Below are 21,829 nucleotides of genomic sequence, written 5' to 3'. Positions count from 1 at the left end.
CCCCCCCCCCCCCTCCCACGTCCCCTTTTCGTCCCTACAGATATTTTCCACGATTCTCCAATCGTTTCGCGATTTTCGAAATAAAGTGGAAGATTCACTGAGGGATGACTCTATCAAACGTTTCGCCGAATTCGCTCCACTTTCAACGGCGGCGCAAGAAAGAAGAAAAAAGTATATACCGAACAGGCCAGCGCAGCCGGTGGATAAAAAGCGGCGTGGATGAAAGAGAGAGTGAGAGAAAGATATATATAAATAGAGAGATAGAGATAGATAGATTTAGTTAAGAGAGAAAAAGGATTTCAAAGAGACAAGCCGTTTACTGAGATGATCTATATCGATTGCCTTCTCTTTTACTTTATTCCATCGGATTTTTAGAAACGATTTATATATTTAAAAGATTATTATTTTCATTCATATCACGTGTACGATTTTCACATGACATGGAAATCGCATGCAAAAAATTAATTTATAAACAATACGATAAAGCTAATATAATAATAAGTATAAACCAAACAATAGAAAGAGAGAGAGAGAGAGAGAGAGAATAAGTAATTCGATTCGCAATTTCGTATAATAGAATGAAATGGACATCTTTCCATCGCGTAAAAACATCCGCGCGAAGGAGAAAGAGAGATGCGCAAAACAGAAGGGAGAAGTCCGAGGAGAGGCGAATAATCGTGGATCGATCGCGGTCCGCGTTTTTGAAGGAAACGACTTTGGCGTCTCTCGCGGCAGAGAGACTCGGGCTTATGTTTATACATATGTCCCGCACATGGTACGGTGCCCCCGAAGAGGAGGAGAGAGAGAGAGAAGGGGGCAAGGGGGTGGAGAGAGAGAGAGAGATATACATACTATCTCTCTCTCTCTCTCTCTCTCTCTCTGAAATTTCCAATATTAGAACGGCCAGGCGCGAGAGGCAGGCCAGATGTCTACCGTACTGACTGTCGAGAGCGCGGGCGCGCGACGTGCGTTTAGCATGGTTTCATTACAAAAATGTCACGCACAGAGCCGCGTCGCGCCGTCGTCGACCTCTCTCGACGATGCGTTCCCTCACTCGCTCATCTCCCCCGCTCTCCCCCCCCCCGATCTCCCTCTCTCTCCTCCTATCCTTTCTGTCATCGTCGTCCTCGCGACGCGGATGACTCGATCTTAAGACGGCGGCTGTCTTTAATCAACCGCGATTCGATAGATGGAACGTGTTCGAAGGATGGGATTTTTAAGATCGAGATAGTCGATTAAATGATCCGTTGATATCCGATCAGGTTCTTATTCCATTTGTGTCAAATCATCTAAATACGGTCAAATTGGAATATCGGGACGATATTTGGCAATTTAATTCCAATAACAATCAGAATAAATTGTTTACGTCGTTGAGAGCATAAGGCTGCTACAACTTAAGTACTTTTGCAATCTTCAATTTCTATTTTCGTTCCCGTGACAGAATGCAAGCGGCCGATCGGCTTCGTGAATTAAAAAGTTTGCGATAAACAAAAAGAGAGAGAGAGAGAGAGAGAGAAGGAAAAATAAACGAAAAGGTAAATACTTCGCTCTTTGGAGCCGACGTTTGAAACCGTTACATCGTTAATGGTATCGAAGCTTTACTTGGCGAAGGTTCTGCTTGGTTTCATTACAAAGATGTCATGCGCAGGTACGTCGCAGTTATACCCGCTTTTGACGTCCCGCTTGCGTTGTATACACACTTGGCGTTAAACCGGAACGGCCGGGGAACGCCGGGGAAATTATGAAATGCTAAAACGGAAACGAATTTCGCGACGCCGAATATTGTTCCGATATTCGCAATTAACTCTTTTATTTGCGCGCGCTCGACGCACAATGTATACCCGGCACAATCGCGCGCGCGAACGATAATAATTCCCGTGGTACTCGAAAATGCCGGTAACTATATTCCAAGGGAGCTCGACACATCGCGCCCATCTAATTCCGCGACGCGAGCAAAAAAAATCTGCGCTTTTAATTAACGAAACGATTTGTCTCATTTATAGTATATCGGGTTAACCGGGCACAAACGCGTTAAGTGGATGAACTTTTTTTTTCGTCAAATTAACGAGAAGATAATCGAGGACGTCGTCATCGCGGATAATTAATTACTATCGCGCCTCCGGTCCATCAATGTTTCGCGTCGTCTCTCTGTATCCGCACAGTTTTATCTTTTAAACGGGCTATCTCGCGGATAAGGCACTAATCTGACAATGAGATCTACGACTAATGTTTTCACACCGGGTTACATGCAATATTATATGATTATTTATGGTTATATAAATGTATGCGACGATTAATCATTTACATCTTGTTTTAAAAAATCGTGAAAAGATTTTGTAAGCTTTAAATAAAAAAATTGAATATATATTTGCACATGTAAAAATTGATTTCTATCACAATTAATGTATTATTAATATACAAAAATATTTCTCTCAGAAATTGATTCATAATAAAGATATTGAATTATTTTCGAACAAAACATTATTAAACCGGTCAAAGAGACCATGTCATCCAATGCTAACAATAACAGTCAACGAATTGCAGTACGCGTATAATTGTACGTCATTTCTCGCTGATAATTAAGCCCAAATTTCGGGCAAATTCGGTTTCGTAGCCGTCATAGCCATATCATAAATACGAATTCGTGGTTTTATGATGGTTTTACTTATATTTATTGTATATTTTATAATACAAGATATTTACACAATAATAAATTTTATTATCTGCACTTCCAATATATCCTTAATTTGAAAAAAAAAAAGAAATTATTATTACTATTATTTTTTGTAAAACTTGTATAATTATTATATTTTTAAATCAATTTAAATACATCATATATATTCATAATTTTCACATTCATAAAAATAGAGAAAAAGTAAAAAAGGAAGAAAGAGAGGGAATTATATAAAAAAAAAATACGTGAGTGTGCGACTCTTACTCTAAAATTAAAAAAAAAATATAAAAGCGGAAGAAATTGTATTTGCCAATATATATTTTAATTGTATAATATATTTTATAATATTTGTAATTATATCGCGCGTTTCGCTTTTTCTAATCTGTTCATCCATGTGAATGACGCAACAATCGATCGATCGATACTTAATATATCCATGAAAATATCGGATGGCGTTCACAGGTGCGCCAATATGCGGCCGGTTCGTCAGTGTCAGTGAAAATTGTCGGACACGTGGTTAAACTACGCGGGAGCTGTTAAACGTTTAGGTGCGCGAGAATAGGTAGCAACAGTATAACGATACAATTGCCGGCATTTCTATAGACCAGTGAGATATGAATCTATTTCGCCATTGCGAATCGTGCAACCGATCTCCACGACACATGCAGCGATTCAATTATCCGCGGGTTATAAAATCGGAGGAAAAAAAAGATACTCAATTTCCTGCGATTATATTTCGTGTTGGCGCCCTGTCTCTTTATAGATATTAACGTTATCTCATTTCCGAAGGTATTTATTGGATCTAATAATCGTACCGTAATTACCGCGTAATTTTTCCCTATTTTGTCTTTCTGTATAACCCTTTAAAGAGCTATTTTTATTCACGGAGCAATCCGGAATTTCTCTCTCGACGGAAACGTCATCAGCTCGCAAAACTTATGTGCCATTGTAAGCACGCACTAATTACATGCTATATCCGGAAAGAGCAACTCACGGATGGTACGGTGCGCATCGCAACGTAACCAAAGGTACCGGCGAGAGAGACTGGAAGGTACCGGGGGAGAACGAGCGGTGGCCCGGGTCTCTCCCCGGCCGTAACTCTTGATTCTCTTTGAAGCGCGGAAGCTGCCCGCAACACCTGACTGACTCGACGGACGCGTATATGGCAGGTCGAGCGGAGCAGCAGCGGCAGACAGAGCTCGCCGGGGGTGGGCGAGGGGCGAGACGACGGGCAAAAGCGGAAGGCAACCACCACCAGCGTGGGCTGCGAGAGAACGAGGAAGAGAGAGAGAACGAGTGCGCGAGAAAGCTAAAGGGAGGCAGAAAGAGAAAGATTAATAATATAGGAAAGCCAAAGCCACGCCGCAGCCCCTGACAAGCTTTCCTCCGCCTCTCTTCTGTTGCCAACAGTTAATCGATATACAGTATTTCCTCGTTAAAAGAAAGAAACTTTTCGCTTCATTAACAGAAAGAAAATCATCCCCTCCTCCATCCCCCTTCATTCCTCCCCAACCTCTCGAGTGAGCAGATCTCGAGTCTTACCTAAACATGTGGCCGACATTTAACAGCTGGAAATCATTCATAAATAATTTATTAAATAACATAAAATATAAAATATTTACATTTGTTCTCTTTATGTGAAAATAATTTTAATAAATAACTGAGATTTTTCTTATCATCCTTAACATCGAACATGGCCACGTTCGGATAATTTTTAATTAGACATATAACAATATCGATTTTTTTTTAATAACAAGTATAACTGATTTTATTATATAATTTCTAACGTGCATAAGAACATCTATGGAATAAAATTATTGGAATTTAGCTTGACAGAAAAATGTTTAAAGTATATAAATATAATGTATACACCTCGATGGATATCTCGGTTCGAATAGCGTGTGTAGGGCAAAAACGAGAGACTAAAAACGGAATAAGAAAAAGAATAAGAGGAAACAATTTTTTTTCGGCATTAAACAAAACTAGAGCGCTGCCAGATGACGGCCAGGTACTCAGATAAGACTCGAAACTCGTTCGCATAAAACTGGGGAAGAAAATCTTCTTTTCGTTAATAAAGCGACAAGTCTTTCTGTTAACGAAGAAAGTAATCTAATTAAGATGATAGCGAATAAGAGAGAAGGAAAGAATATATACAAGATGAAAATTATTACACAATATACGCATAGATTATTTATATTTATATAGTTTAGAATTCCACTGAGACTTATACATCTTTACTTATTGTCAGACTTTCTCGTATCTTAATTTCAACTTCCGCTGATAGACCATAAAAAATTTTTATGATACGTTCCTCCACCCTTGTTTAGCATCCTCCCTATAATTCGCTAAACACTCACGGCGGAAATATAATTGGCGATAATTTCAGGGTGCCTTTTTCGAGCTTTTGCAGAATCTCGATGCATTGTTGCATCGAGGTGGCAGATTGCTTATGCTTCTCACGGTTGGCTGACATTGCGAATCGCATCGATATTTATTATTTTTACGGAAGTTTACTGTGCTTTTATTGTGTGGCTGTAACATCCCTAAAATTTTTTTGCGTGCTGTAGAAAAATAATTATTAAATCGCGTTATGCGCGTCAAAGTTATCGAAATCGTATCTCATTTTCACTTATATATTGTATATATGTATATTCGATCTAGTTAATAATTCGACGAATACCGAATGACAACTGATTGATCTCGTTTACCCTTATATTCATTTTTCATTTTTATCTTCTTATTTTAATCTAATTCGTTCTTACGCCGCGTGTCTTACGAAGCAACTACTTGATCCGAATAGAAACATACATCTAAAAAAAGGCTGTAAACACACGAATCATCCGAGAAGAGTGGCTCGTTCTTATTCTCGTCTCGCTTCCGCTCTCAACGAGCCACTGAAAAAATTTATGGGACAATTTTCGGAAAGTACACGCAGTTTCGTGACACAAGAAAAGATTTTTGATTACGATGTCAAATCCAACAGAATTGTCACGAGATAATATTCCGATCGCACTATAATTTCATGTGATTGTTACATAATTCTAATAATAATACTGGATGTTTTCCAACAAGTTACACAGATGACACAGTGTAACACACAGTATCACACGATTGGCTATCAAATAAAGAATTTTAAATGTCTTTATTTGATAGCCAATCATGTAATATTGTGTGTTACACTGTATCATCTGTGTAACATTCTGCAAAACACCCACTCTCTGTTGTTATTTTTTGGTAAAATATATTAAGCTTTATTTTTCGACGTGTTTAAATAGATACGCTTTTTAATATATATATATATATATAATGGCTATGTGTGTGATGAGATATATAAGTTGGGGCTTGGATGGGACAACACTGCACCATTTGTACAGTGTAAATAACGAGATATCGAGGGAGGGAAGGGAATGGGAGGGGGGCATGCCGCGCGATATACGCGCGGGGGATGAGAGCGCGAAGATCGACAAGCGCGGCTCGCGCCAGCATTGCGGAAGCGCGCTGCGAATTCGAAACCCGCCGCGTGCTTCCGCCACGGTTAATCGTGACGTGCGCTGAGGAACCGATTATTGGCAAACACCGTGCGAAAGGATGCACCTGACAGGGGGTTTTCGTCGCGCGCTTGTTCGGTCCTTATCTCCGCCGCTCCCCGTCGAAGAAAACTCAAAGTTCCCTCCGGTAGTCTTTGCCCCGCGGCGATTCATCCACTTTTCCCCCTTCCCTCCCCCTCCCCTCTTCTCCCTACACCCTCCTCCGCCCCAACTCTCCCCTTCCTCGCGGGGATTATATACGTACTCTTTGCGCTTCGATGGCTCGATTCTCCGGTGTGTTCGACACGGTAAATTCTCCCGACGATATATATTCACGACAGCTTGGTGTTGATATCGCGAGCGATTATTTCTCACAACTCGATTACGATCCGATCGATCGGAACGAGTATTTTTTTCGCGAAAAATATAGCGTATTAAGATAATACAGTATTTCCTTATTAACCGAAAGGTGTCGATTGTTTTCTATTAATGAGAAGCACGGCTCTTATCTTCCAAAATATCTATCCCATAAATCTTCCCGGCGCCTCGTCGAGAGCGAGAGAGCGAATTGAATAAGAGAATAAGAACAAGTGAATAAGAGCGAATATTTTTCGGCATCAAAGCTAGAGCGCTGCCAGATGTCGGCCAGATGTTCAGGTGAGGTCCGACACTCGCTCGTGCAAAAAAAAAAAAGAGTAGGAAGAAAGAGGGAGGGGGGAGGAAATGCGAGATAATTTTCTTTCTATTAATTAATTAATTGAAGCAAGAAGTCTTTCTGTAACAAGGAAATACTGTAAGATGTTCCGAAAGATGTTCTTTAGTTGGAATAATCCTGGTAAACTATTTGATAAGTCTCTTTCAAACCAAAAGTTTTGAAGAGTAATATTTTTTTTACCTTTTGCTGCATCAAATCATAGGCAGTTTAGAATTTTTTGACAATATTTTTGAGTGCTCGCAAAAACTACATATCTATATATTACAAACAAAACACGATCTACATTTTAATCCAGATATGAAAAGGATTAACAAATTGTGCGATTTTCTATTTTCACATAGTGTGTGCAAAACGATAACGTAGTTGCGTAGTTTCACGTATCGAATCAATGAAAAATTGATTGAATACGACTGAAAAGGTCAAGATACGATATTTCGAATTAATAGCAGAATTGATCGATATAATAGCATCGTGCAGCAGTAGAGCTCTTTTGGTAAAGGTTGCAACATAGTCGTAACGTTACAATGACGGCTAAAATGACAGTAGAGTTTTGTGCGGCACGCGATTTCCTAGTTATCACATTCTCCCCACAGTGCGAGGCCCCATAGCTTTGTAACGCGAGCTTTATGTGGTCACACACGTGTGGTTATACCTGTCATTTTCATTACTTCAATATTTAAGTCTACATTTCGAAGAATTACACGTCGTTCCTCACAGAAAGAGACGTTCTGTCAAATGATTATTTCTTGTATCGTAAAAATCATGCATATTAATATGTCCACAATACACATATCATGCTAGTCATTTATAATATTGTCTTATGTGTGTATAAGACTTGTCTCAAGGAAGCAAATATCCATACGCAATTCATTCTATAAATATAAAATTCTATAAATATCATAAATATAATCCTCTCTCTTATTATTATTCATAAAAAATTATGTTATATATTTTTTATATAAAATTAATAAAAAAAAAAAATAATATGAAATAAGATAAAAAAGAATAATGTATAACAAATAATATAAAATAAGATAAAAAAGAATAATATAAAAAAAAATAACATAAAATAAGAAAATTATTAATAATTCACGATTATTGTAACGTGATAATTAAGAGAAATATTTTCTTATAAAAATACACAGAGATAAATTCAAATATTTTATTTATTCACCCTTAATTCAAAAAATTGTTTTTAAATCATCGAAGATATTGCACACATCGCAATCTTAATTTTTTTGTCGCTTTATAAATATCTTCGCCGCAAAATAATTATCACGGATGCTAAAAAGAAAGATTGCCCGAGAGAATTCGACTGATAGATAACTGTAACAGATTCTCACCTTCTGCCTGTTTTTTTTTTTTTTTTTTTTTCGTGATCGATGCTCACGCAGCGTGTCAGATTAAACCGCAAAAAAAATCCAGGGAAGGCAGCAGCCTGTCGATAAGTCACAATTTTCGCACAACGATCGCGGATTTTCACGAGCGCCGTAGGTGCTCTCGCGAGCGAGATGCATCGACGATGCGCCTCATCATACGAAGATGCACGCTTCTCGTGCCACGCTTTTCGCGGCCTTTCGGTCTCGAGAGATAAGCGCGCGCGTCCCGCGCGTTAGATCGAACGCGTTCTAAAAAAACCAAGTCGACGACTCTCGACGCGAAGATGAAAGAGGAAATTCCGAGACGCGCGAGTACGAAAAGGAATTTTCAAAACACATGGAGATAAGCAAAATTTTCAAAAACGACGAGAAATACGCGGATGATGGATAGAAAAAATTCTCGTGACAGGATCGGGAGGATGTGAGAAAAAATAAAGTTCATTGAATAAACACGAAGGACGCGAAGGGTTGATACTGGAACGATAACGAGCAAGAATGAAGAGCGAGTTTCGAGCGGCGCGAACGAGCGCAACGCACGAACGGCGGTCGACGGCCAACTGAGAGTCTCGCTGGAGAACGGAAAGGACGACGCCAGGCGGGCGGCCAGCCAGTGGTGGCGGAAGAGGCAAAGAGGAAAGAGGCGGTTGTGTGGTTTGCTAATCTCCACCACGCAACCTCCGGCCGTCCTTAACCTGCGATATACCCTCTTCCTGCAGGCGCGGTCGGCGATGATCCCCCGGAATTGCGCGTCGACGAAAACAATTCCGCGAGGCACCTGGCGGAGTTATTTCAGGTCGGCATGCGCCCCACGGTTTTCGCGAATTGAAACGATCCAGCAGGTCGGTCCCGAGATGAGAGTATCCGAGAATAAAGAGTTCCAAGTGCCGGAAATTTATGTTTGGTAGAATGATTTCATAACGCGTTTTAACTATATCTATCTTTACTGAAAAAGCGAAATACTTTCCAAACAGCTTATGTCATTACGCATTTGAAGATTAATTCTCTAAGTAAATATAATTTTACGCGCCTTTTTTTAATGAATATCTGTATATTAATAATAACGATTGATATTTTGTATACACATTTTACGGTATTATATAACTTTTTTTTCTGATTATTAAGATAATATTATTTTAAATGAAATAATATAAATTTATCTGTTTTAATATTGAAATAAGATAAAAATTGTGCAAATTAGAAACTTGCACATTGCTTCCTTATCATTTTATTTCGCTCACAAAGCTTAATTTATATATGCTTTTATTATATTATAAGCTTTTATTATATTTATATAAGCTCCTTAGAGCAAGCAGGTTTTTCAATTTTGACTTCCTCTATGAGGAAGCTTTCACCGATCTTCACTAAATTTAATAAAAAGATTTAATCCGATATCTCAAAATTTACGAAAACGTGTACAAACACCTCTCAAAAAATTCAAAATTTTATAAAAAATAAACCCTTTCACCAAGTTCAATACCAACCATCCTTTAATGGCATTCTATTTATTTTAAAAAATTTAGCCCGATATCTCAAAAATTGCGGAAGTTAGAGGTTGTACAATATACATTCCATACATACATATATTTTTTTTAAATATAATTTTTCGTCGTTTTGGAACATTTTAAACACATTGGCATAGAAAATTGGAAAAAAAAAAATTTGTCACAAAGCTTCCTCTATGAGGGAACAAAAAGAACTGATTTTCCTGAACGCTCCTCGCAGATTTTACTTTTCGATCGAGGGTACCGCGCGAGATCGATGCGAAATCATTGTGAAGCGATGTTTCTCTCGCCGACGAGGTGCCAGACGGCCGAAATGTAGGCGCGCGCACGTTCCTATACGCGATATTGTAAACGGGCCAGTGTGCTCCTGACGTGTCGATATATTCCCGCGAAGAAAGGCTCTGCCGCTGAAGCTGAGAAATAGCTTGGCCTCCCGTACCTCGCCCCCATTCCTCGACACCGAGGTATGCAGCCTCGCCTCACCTCGGCACTTTGAATCCTGCGTCGCTCCTTTAACGCTCTTAAACGAGGCGCGACATCGATCACCGTGGAATCTCACCGTGATCGAGAAAGATTCGAGAATCTGCACGCGTGAATTTCGATTGTCGCGTTAGACACGAGAAATTACGATCGAAACCTTGCGAGATTTATTGGGACCAAGGTACACAAAATTAAGAGAGAAAATCTAGATTATTTGAAAAATATTATTATATTCAAGGACCTTTATAGACTATTTAGATCAATCAATTTGACAATTTTCCCTACCTATATCGTCGAAAAGAAATCCAAATCGACATTCCTTTATCGAGCAAAAAGCTGTGTCCGTCCCGATTTTGAGCGAATCAGCGCGAGAGCACCGACCTGTGACCGATTTTCGAACTCGGCCGCTGACGAGGAATGCTCGTCGACCCACAATCGCGCCAGCTGTCTTCGTGGAGGACGCGGAAGATGTGCCGTCGACCATCCAACCCGCTTCGACGTTCGGCATTGATCGGTTCGTACGCGGGAATCCTCGAGATTCGTCTCATCCATCCGTCGCGTTGCATTCGTCGCGTCGCTTCGAGTTAATCCGCGATTTGTGTGAAATGAGGTAGCAGGATTTAAACATGTTATGACAGTGTGCTAGAAGAGACTTGTATTACAAATCTTGAAATTGTATGGATAATTCAAAACTAATAAAAGTTTAAATTTTCTTTCCGAATCATAAGCTCAACATGTGTGTGAACGATCTGTCACAAATTAATTTACATATATGAAAATATATGAAAAATCTTTATTTTAATTAATTTCAAGAGTGTATTATTTAAATAGAACTTTAATATAACGTTTTGTTAAGAATTCTAAAGACAGTGCGACACGAAGAAACATTAATTTAAATGTAATAGAAAAAATTATTCGAATATCCAATATTGAAAACGAATTTGTTTCCAATCTAGAAAATTGGAATTTCTCTTTCTCTCTCTCTCTTTCTCTCTCTCTCTCTCTCTCGCAGCGCTGATTTAACATTTCCGAATGCACGGACACGTGCGTGCCTCGTTGCTTAGAGTGACATGTATGTATATGTGTGTAGACGCGGAGATTACAGACGGTGTACGGACGTGCGCGTTTATCGGCACAAATTCGCGCGCGCGCACCACGTCGCCGACCTATTATACGTATTATTAGCACTCCGTCACGCCACCCTGTCATCGCCACGTACACACTCGTGCATACGCGCGCTGACGCGAGATTCCGAAGTCCCGTCTGCACGCGATCAGGTGCCACGTCGAGCTTTCCTTGAGCTTCGACTTCATTAAGCGTTGATCCATGACTGGACGCGCGAGATGAGCCCGTTTGTAGTAAAAAAAAAAAAAATAAAATAAAATAAAATAAAAATGAATATCTCGGAGGATATCCGAGTGGGCCACCCTCCGTATAAGCCGAAACTGGGTTGTGCTCCCCTCCCCCCCCCCCCCCCCTCTCTCTCTCTCTCTCCCCGTAAGTGTGCGTCGTCGAAGCGACAAAACGGGTGAAACAAGAATCGAACGAGCTCGCCGCCGCAGTCACCGGGAATGACGAAGCGGGGCTGCAGGCACGTCGCCGGTAATTGGATGGACGGCGAGTAATTTATCGAGCCGCTTCAGGTATGACGCGCTCCGAGTTTCGACGTCGAATTAGCGTGGGCGCTCGGATAGGAATTAGTCGGCGAAGCAATCTAAGTTTCCCTCGGCGCGGGCAGACCGGAACCGCTGCCGCGCGAATAGCAAATCATTCGACCTGATACAGACATTACGTACGGTCCTCCCCCCGAGTCTTCGCCGTAGTAATAATTCTGCACGCGTGATCATCAAGTTTGCATCAAGTCTGCGTAGCTTAGGTAAATCAAAGCGGCGGATTCGAACGATTTTCGCGTCGACGGAGGCTTCGAGAAATCCGTTTGACGTTATGAAACCTCGGGAGATAATTCTTTGCTTCCTGTCTGGGATTGATAATTTAAAATGTACAAAGAGAGAAGGAGAGATAGAATGTAATTACTATTTCTTAATAATGTAAAATGTAAGTTGAATAGTTTTTACATTAGAGAGAGTCACTTTCTGAATAATTAATTGAAAAATGTAATTTAAAAAAATCCTTTATACGTATAATATTTTCTCAATAGCAGAAAGATACTCGAAACTAATTTTTTCCTTTTTTTATGGAGCAGCGGATCTTTCAAATACTATCCCATAAATCTTTTTAGCAGATCATCGAAAGCGAGAACGAGACGAGAATAAGAATGAGGGACAGAGAATAAGAATGAATAATTTTCGGCTTGAACCCTGTTATACCAGATACTCAAATAAAGTTCGAGATTCACTCGCTCGAAAAATGAGTGATGACTTTCTTTCTATTGGAACAAAAAGTTTTTCTATTAATAAAGAAACATTGTAAATTATTTGAATTATTTCATATAAAGAAAATAAATAATTATTATATATTATAATCAATTTTATAATATTTTTTTAAGCTTTCTGATAAACTAGAGAATTCTAGTCTAAAAAAGATTTTACTAGATACTACTTTTCTTCACATCTTTGTAAACAATATTGCAACAATGACATAATGATTTAATTAAACTAATTAAAATAATTTGATTTAATTAAATTAATAATAGAAATATGCGATTAATTCCCGAAAATTCCGAGCACCTCGCGATAAATTTGATTGATTTCAATTCCAGAGCTGACTGCATGAGAGACATTAGCCAAAGTAGAAGAAATCTTATGTCAAGTGGCGCTGACGTGATAGACGCTTTCTCAAACTCCGTAGATGAAGTTTTCAAAACTCATTTAATTACAACTCAATATTTTCTAGCGGACGTGCGTTAAGAAAGGATCGATATTAAAATTCCACCGAATAAATTATAGTCGGCTTGATTCACTAGTGAAGCAAGTCAAAAATAGTTTAAATAATTGTTACTAAAATTCCATGAATTTTGCAAAAAGTTTGAAAAAAATATTATATAAATTTATAATTTTTTTTAACGTGAAATTTTATATATACGTAACTATTTCTACAATTTATAGAACCGATATGAGACATTAAATGATTTGAATAATTCTTTCTATTTATATAATTAGATATATATATAGATATAATAGTTTTTTTCATCTTCCATATCAAAGTCCTAAGCAACCGATTTTTATCTTGATTATTATGTCGTACTTTTGAACATTATTATATGTTATAACAAATGTTCCATTCTTCTTTACCTCATATTCTCTACACGAATACGTGTATAAAGACTGTAATAATGCAAGGTACGTGCCATCTATAAATTACGGTAACATCAATTAATTTTGATACATTATTATAAACAGTCTATATGCGTCGCATACGAAAGAACCGTTAAATGCAATTCGAAATTCATCACGTGGAACAATTCGAGCCATTCCCAAGTTGCAAATCTCTAAACGATACACACAGAACAAAAGCTATTAAAAATTTCAGAGAAATAAGAAAAAAAAAAGAGGAAAAGAGTTTTTATATCCTACGAAAAATATATATTTGGAAGGAGGGAACATGAAACAATATATTGCATAATGAAATAACTGTACAACGTCAAAGGGCAATCGAGCCGAAGACGAGCCATTCGCGATTTTACCAAACTCGGGAATTTCGAGACCCAATTACCAACTCTCTCCGGCGACGCGTATCGAACGGACGTACGTGATTAAACGCTAATTCCGATTTATTCGACGTACGGCCGTAAGTTTAAGCGCGGTGATGGCGTCAATCGCAGGACCGACCACGGCCGCGTTTTACACGCGATCGTCCACCTACGTGCCCGTAATTTACGACTTATCGGCGCCGCGGCGCGGTGTAATTTTCGCACTCGTGCAAAATTACACCGACGCAGAGCCAGTGATCGTCCCAACGGGCTAGTGCACCCTCTCTCGCATCCCACGCTCTCCCTCTCCCTCTCTCTCTCTCTCTCTCTCTCTGTGTTTCTCTCTCACGCTCCCGCTCTCTGGAAGTGACGCGAGATCGTGCTCCCGGCGCGGGCGGGCATGTACCGGGATGTCGATACCACGAGAAGCGGATGTCAATAGCACGAAGTCACTCCTCCGGCGAGGGAGAGGCCGCGGATCCGCCGATTTTACAAAGCCCTCGCCGCTCTGTCGCCCGTACGCGCTGGAGGAAAAAAGCGTTGGCCGAGAAAGCAAGAGTGACGGAGGAGTCCTTTATCTTCGGGGGAGGACGAGATTTTATTATATCGAAAGACTATATCCGGATATGGACACGCAGAGAACACAGAGAGAAGAGAGCGAGAAAGAAAGAGAGAGAGAGAGAGAGAGAAATATATGTCATATTAGTAATAAAAGTTATTATATATATATGTCAGTATTTAGAAAATGTGCCTGCATGTGAAAAATTATATTCTGAAAAAAAACTCTTTAAATAGCATTTACTAATATCTCGAAGCTTGTCCGCATAGCACTAAAACAAGTATTTTTAAATATGCCCGTTTGATTAACGGAAGCGGACATTTCACACCTGGACGCCAGAACTATGATTAAAAAAAAAACAGACATTTCGCATGTGGAAGTCAGAATTAGAATTCAGGAAAACAGGTACTTCGATATCCGTAGGCTAAAACATCATTGGACTCGAATTCTGAGATCAAGCTCCTCGACTGATGTAGAAAACTTTCATCTTAGATTTCGTGTCTTTAGATTTAAAAAAAATTCGTGATATAATAGAACTAGTAAGGAAAACAAACGCGGAGAGAAAAATCAAAAAATAATGATTATCTTAAGAGAAACATATATGAGATAATTACACTAATTGTTTAGAAAGTTTAATCAGCTTAAAAAGCAAATATTAAAAAATCGTATAAAGTACAAAGCATTTAAAAAGACGCATATATTAATTATATATATTATATTATTAATTATATATATTAATGCTGAAGAATAAAATTTTCTCACGTCTCAGCAAATTTTAAATTTCAGAAAATATTGTATTAGGACTGAAAATTGGATGGCATTTAGCTAAATGTACGATACTAAAATATTAAACCATATTCTGCCAGCTATGTTTATAAAAGAGGTAGAGAGAAAAATAGAATATATATCTTCTCTCATATCTTATGATAACCACCGGGGGCGAGATTTTAATCGTTCCCGGGAGCTTTGCTCTCCCGAGCTTGCCGCTCCTCTTCCGGTTACCGTCTTCTCTTCCCGCGCGTTTTCTTTAGCCTGTCCGAGGCTCTTGGAAAAGTTCAATCCGAAGTGCTGCCGGTGACACTCTCCGACGAGTTAGCGGGCGTGCTCCAAGCACGCTTTTGTATTACTTTGCATCGGTCGCCGTTGTGCCCGCGTCAACTAGACTTAAAGTCTGCGCCCGTAAAAGGGAACGAGAATATCGCGGGCCTTCAAAAACACCATTCGGCTTTTCAAAGACTTTAGCGTTCACGGTTCTCCTATGTCTTTCCGCTCTTATTGAGTTCTTCTCCGCAGCATCTCGCTCGATACACTTTCCTTTGTATCGCGAAAGGGGAGAAAGAGAAAGAGAGAAGCAAAATTCTATACATTTCTCAAGTATTATATTATTAAATCTGAGAAATTTGCGGAATTTTAACAGATGCAAAAGGCGTAGAAAAGTATATTTTATATGTGCATTTTCTTAACTTTAAGCTATACTGCAAATATTTGCGTATCACGCACACATAATTTTAGTGACAATTTTAAAGATTCCTTTACAAGTTATCGAAAGAGAGACAGAGACAGACAGACACAGAGAAAGAGAGGGAGAGAGAGAGAGAGAGAATAATAGATATGTTGCATCGTTATCAAATTTGCGCCCAGCCGAAAACTATTTCGGTGGTGGCACACGTGTTCCACGACTGGAAAACAAGCCTTGTTATGCTTGTGTCAACAAAGGACGCGTGTTCCTCCCCACAGGCGTGTGCTGCATGCGCGTGCAACGCGCTGGAAGAATGAAAGTAAATATCGAACGTGCGGTGCAGGTGGACCGGATAAGATTAAACAGCTGTTTCCGCATTTTATCGGGAGTGCAGTTAACCGCCACGGCTGACTCTCCATCCCCCCTCCCCCTCTTTCTCGAAATGCATTCTTCTCGGGTGCGTTAGCACGTGCAATACCCGCAATAGCGGCAAATGAATTGCGCAAGCAGTCGGGACCGGGACCTTTAAGAGAGAAAATAGTTTCCACTAAAACGCATGCGATAAACTCTACGCGAAATATCTCGAATATTTCGTACCTCATTCCGTTAATTTTTTTTTTTCTTTTTTTTTTTTAATGCACATGTATGTATATCGTAATAAAGATAAAACAAAAAAAAAATAAAACAGGTAAAACTATTCATTAGGTAGATAATTTTAAAAGCTAGACTATATACAGATAAACAATATTTATTTTCTTTTTTTTAAAGCTAATAAAACTGTTTTTTTTTCATCCTATATTATCAATCCTATTAAATATAATAAATATAATTATAACAAATATATAATTCAATATAAACATGAATATATATTATTATAAAATATATAATGATATATAATCTCATATAAATATAATTGCAAATTTAAATGTAATTAAAAAAACAAAAATATTAATATAAAATGAAAGTGACTAAAGTCTGATCTATTGCATTAATTTAATGAAACACACACACTAGAAATATTTTTTATAACCGTTTATAATTATAACCGTACTAATCGCCTTTAAAAAACTTCTCGAGATATTCTATAACTGTATCTGTGAAATTAATGTCTATGATGCATCACGCACACGACATGGCGCATCAAGTTTAATTACGCGTATATCATCAAAATGAATGTTCCGCGTAACGCAAATACGTCGCGTCTCTCTAGGATTTTATCTCGCGATGTCGCCGGGAGAAAGGAAGCGAGACAAAATGGATAGAAAACAGCTGAAGCGCAGCTGGTTTCTGGCATCGCGACGGCTGGCGTCTCCTTCGCGCGCACGCAGGGAGCGTCGCACTCATTGCACGTGCGTATGTGCGTATATATGCACGCGCGCGACGTCTGTGTATAGCACAAACCATCGATGGTAGAAAGCAGAGCCAGAGAGAGAGTCAATACCCAACAATATTTTACGCGGGATGATAACAAACCGCGAGAAGAAAAATTAACATTCGCAACCGGTGATCCGCCGCTCTAACAACTTTCGGAAATTCCATTAATCTGTAAATAATTACGATCGCTACGTGTCCTGGTTACAGCACGCGAGTGATTACGCCGCTTCGTTGAAGAATCCGGGAGAAGTGAAGATCGTAGAGCAAATATTTGAAATTGAGGCAAGAACATGCGAATAAACCTAAACGAAAAAAAAAAAATCTAGCTTCAACGAAGCTACTTATAAACCTTTAAACTTAAAGCTACTTCGAAGAAAAAAATTATGATTCGTGGAATGTGATTTCGATTTTGAAATAAAGGGAATTTTCAAATTACGCGATATAACATCGGTTGTTGTTGTAATATTAAAAAGATATGAATATAAATCCATAAATATCAACGTATCTGCATAAAAAAAAAAGAAAAATTATATCATCCTTTAATACTATAATGATTCAAGAAAGGAAGCGCGCGACTTCTGTGGTACATCCAAAAAAAAAAAATCTAGCTTCAACGAAGCTACTTATAAACCTTTAAACTTAAAGCTACTTCGAAGAAAAAAATTATGATTCGTGGAATGTGATTTCGATTTTGAAATAAAGGGAATTTTCAAATTACGCGATATAACATCGGTTGTTGTTGTAATATTAAAAAGATATGAATATAAATCCATAAATATCAACGTATCTGCATAAAAAAAAAAGAAAAATTATATCATCCTTTAATACTATAATGATTCAAGAAAGGAAGCGCGCGACTTCTGGTACATCTTATAAAACCACGATTTCACATTACATGGCTACAACGTCGACATCACTCACTGTACATCTCGTAGCGCCGAACACGTGCAGTGGACATTTCGAATGACTTTCTCCTAAATTAACGCGCCGAAAGAAGTCACGTGAATCTTTCCCAGACGTCACGGCGACTAAGTATAGCGATCCCGCGCGGGTGCAGTCGTGAAAAGCATTCGCATTAATCTCGCCGCCACCTTTGCCAGCCGGACGAACGAAATATTTCACGACGGCGACGGCTGCGTCCTCGCTAATGAAATGCCCCAGGTGGCTGATGGCCGATGGCGAATCTCGACTCGACTCGATTCGCGAATTAAAGCTCCCGGGTATCCGCAAGGACGCTCTCTCCCTCTTCTCTCTTTCTCTCTCTCTCTCATTGCGTTATCGCTCGCACACTCTCACCGGAATGAAATTGACCAACATCGCTGTACCGTGTGTACAAAGAATTTATTTTGCTCACATTGACAGTATTCACAAGCCCGCAACTTACACAATGATATCGAGATATGATGTATATATAGGCTCGACCTCGATATATCGCGATATATCCGAATCTCTCGTTGCCGATTGATTGATTGATTGATTGATCGTTTGATTAGCTCGTATATTCGCAAGCAACACGAAGCGTGGTAAGACTTTGGTGGTAAGGAGAAGGAGAGGGGGACAACATTATTATAATAAACATTTTCATTCGCTCTCATTCTCTCTCTTTCTCTCTTTCCTCCCCTATCTCTCTCTTTCTCTCATTTATACTGGTCGGCTTTTTTTTTTAGCCGGTGTCGGACGTACAGGATGACGTGTCGGCGTTACTGTGATCGTTGTTGCTCTCCGTTGACGAGCTGTCGTTACTCTTTATTCGCCGTTTGCGCAGCTTCGCGAACTGAAACTCCTCGACCGGCACTGTACACCAACAATGGAAGTCATGTCATTAGTCTTCTGGCTAATTACCGCTGTTTGCGATTTCGTTTTTCTTTTATATATATATAGATAGGACAGGAATAAAAAATTTGATCGGGGTAAGTCAAATCGCAACGTGTGCAGGAGAACGAGAACAAAGAACATTGATATATTTCTCTCTTTCTCTCTCGGCCGACCGAAACGATCTTTACAATGTAGATCGCATCGTCTTACAGTAAGAATGCGCATATACAACGGATTTATTTTTGCGTGAGACCGGGACTTCAGTTTGCGAGATGCAGAATTATCGCGCACCGTCTAAGACGTTAACGAGTCGGAAACGATCCTAGATTTCGACCGAACGGCTTCATCTCGCGCGTTCTCGCATCCGCGAAACCGCGACGTGCATCGACTTAATTTAATCTTTTAATTGAGCTACGCGTCCCTATATACTAAGTTTTGTCGCATCGTGGATTGTGTGCGCGGGACTGTTTCTCGATCAAACTGTAAATCATTATAGACGTACCTATAGAAGTAGATTGAAACTCTGTGTGCGACGAGGTAGACAACGAACGATCTTTATTTACAATAATGCACTATATAACACATAAACAAGCTTTCTTTGCTATGCGCTGCGAGAAGCAATAGATCGGCCATCGTACATCGAAAGCATGTGTTGTTATTCGATATGTATATACATACTTACGCGACAAGTCGGTGAATACGTAATCGAGAGAAAACATGTAAAGTAGTAAACTTCCGTAATTAATGCGCCATCATAGTGTCTCTAACGTGTACATAATATTTCAAATATCCAACATGACGCATTTCTCACTATATATATATATATATATATATATATATATGGAAATTTACTCTTTGTACCATTCGTATTGCGAACTTGCGTCAGTAATATGACGATTGAATTTTACATGCAAATAGTAACTAAAATTTGCGGAAATAATCGGAAAATATCGGAACGCCGTTGCAATTAATATTCTTTCTACAATGGTTTTGTACTAACGTTTTCCACGAGAGAGAAAGTGCACAAATTGTCAGGTAAAGCGCAATCTTGAGAAGCGAGATACGTCGCTTCTTGTTAACATCGATCTCTAATATAGAAATACTCTCTTCAAAATATTCTTTATGTGCATTCTCATGTAGAGGTAATGTACTTACATATTACATTTCACAACGATAAAATCATCTGAGTATTTAAACAATTGGTTCAGACTAAACAGGTCTCTCTCTTTAGTCTCTTACAACAAAACATAGAGACACACTTGATTCATCTCCGCCAATATACATATTAGAAATGTGATGTGTTACCTGAATTAACTGCCCGTTTGTTCCGTTGATAATTTTAAGTAATTTATATTTGTGAACATTGATCGAAAAATCAGATTTACTCTTTAGCGATATGGCTATTTTTAGTAGAGGTTTCATTACCATCTGAGTCGGGATCTCGATCGGCAGCACCGTCAACGGATGGCAATGGCACAATTTCTGGTTCGAGAGGTTTCACCGGACAATCGACATCCTCTACAATGACTTCCTCCGCCAAGCTGCTTCTTACTGCCTCTGCATATTTACCAGCAAATTATATATCTCTTTTTATTTTCATTAAGTTTTTCTATTATATAATTTATGCATATAATTAATTACCATTGAATGCCTGTGGATATTGCTGACTCAATTTATTCTTCACCAAACGAATTCTTTTGAAAATATAATCCAGATCTCTCTTCATCTCGATTAAGAGAGCGATGTGCTTTTTAAATTCTGTGCCAGCTGTTTTGAGTCTATGTACCGACAATTGATTACAATTGGTCAACATCTCGTTAGTTTTTTCGAACCTTTGCAACCTTTGTAATAAAATATAAATATATATATAAGTATATGAGTCAAAGGAAAAAATTGAAGCATCAGAGATGAAACTTACATCTGTTTTTGAGCACGTATCATAGATTCCACATCCTGCTGATCAACGATGCCAGCTAGGCCTTGTACGAATACTTCTGGTGCTGTATAGTTTCTAAAACACTCAAAACTCCCGGTATCCGATTCCGGTGTGTCTTGCGCCGCTGCCATAGTTTTATTTTACTATATCAAATCTATCAGGCTTCGAATTTACTTTCATCATCGAATAACTCCATCATGTGGTTGCGTCTCGCCTGATCGGCATAAGAATTACCATGAAATCACTTGTTCGTACAAAATTTCTCTTGATGCATCTATTTTCGATGACTCACATGATGCGTACTACGTATTACAAATATCCAGATTGCACTTGCCCCCATATCTCTTCCAATATGTCATATTAAGAGAAAAATTATGACTGATCGATACCTTGCGATGGCACCTCTATTGTATCGAGATTTTTTGCTTCGTTATCACTTCAATGCTCTCGTATCATTTTTCCACAAGTATCCTGAGCGAGAGACATCCGAGGACGGTATCATATAGTTAGAGACGGTCTAACCAAACGACGGCGAAGTGTTATCGATTTCACTGGATAACATTTGATATGACGTCAATCTCTTCCTGCGATATCATTGACGGCGCGAAAGAGAAACACGGCTTTTTGTGCGTGATACCAGACGAATAATGCGATTTAAAATCCACGAAGAGATAAACACACACGCGAGATCGACGGAAAAGTCCGCACACGACGCGCCGCCGCCGCCGCCACCGCCGTCGTCGCTCGTCAGCGCAACAGC

The 21,829-nt window shown here is 39.0% G+C and overlaps 2 protein-coding genes across 3 annotated transcripts in view; both read right to left on the bottom strand.

The window, feature by feature from the left end:
* Window positions 1–21,829, bottom strand: part of LOC115234201 (protein CBFA2T1) — a 56,440-nt gene that overhangs the window by 30,608 nt on the left and 4,003 nt on the right. The gene's annotated exons all lie outside the window — the stretch shown is intronic.
* On the bottom strand, window positions 18,974–21,815 carry LOC115234203 (kxDL motif-containing protein CG10681). Of its 2 annotated transcripts, none has more exons than XM_029805027.1 (5): window positions 21,362–21,815; window positions 21,052–21,283; window positions 20,775–20,974; window positions 20,559–20,690; window positions 18,974–19,112 (listed from the first exon to the last, which is right to left on the bottom strand). In XM_029805027.1, the coding sequence occupies exons 2-5, from the start codon at window positions 21,198–21,200 to the stop codon at window positions 18,982–18,984; spliced, it is 612 nt and encodes a 203-aa protein (XP_029660887.1). In that variant the 5' UTR covers window positions 21,201–21,283; window positions 21,362–21,815; the 3' UTR covers window positions 18,974–18,981. The 2 variants fall into 2 exon arrangements, with proteins under 2 accessions (XP_029660887.1, XP_029660888.1); XM_029805028.1 differs by having other exon boundaries at window positions 21,052–21,371; window positions 21,459–21,806.

The sequence above is a fragment of the Formica exsecta genome, unplaced genomic scaffold, assembly GCF_003651465.1.
Source record: "Formica exsecta isolate Colony F162 unplaced genomic scaffold, ASM365146v1 scaffold196, whole genome shotgun sequence".
Classification (NCBI taxonomy): Eukaryota; Metazoa; Arthropoda; class Insecta; order Hymenoptera; family Formicidae; genus Formica; species Formica exsecta.
This window is presented reverse-complemented; position numbering and strand designations above follow the sequence as displayed.

Bases quoted from the DNA above. Each gene is read 5' to 3' on its own strand.
- LOC115234203 (XM_029805027.1), bottom strand. From the start codon at position 21,200: ATGGCAGCGGCGCAAGACACACCGGAATCGGATACCGGGAGTTTTGAG. The intron at 20,691-20,774 runs GTAATTAATTAT...GTAAATATGCAG, and splicing joins ATATCCACAGGCATTCAATG to AGGCAGTAAGAAGCAGCTTG. The intron at 19,113-20,558 runs GTAATGAAACCT...GTTGGTGTACAG, and splicing joins TCGAGATCCCGACTCAGATG to TGCCGGTCGAGGAGTTTCAG.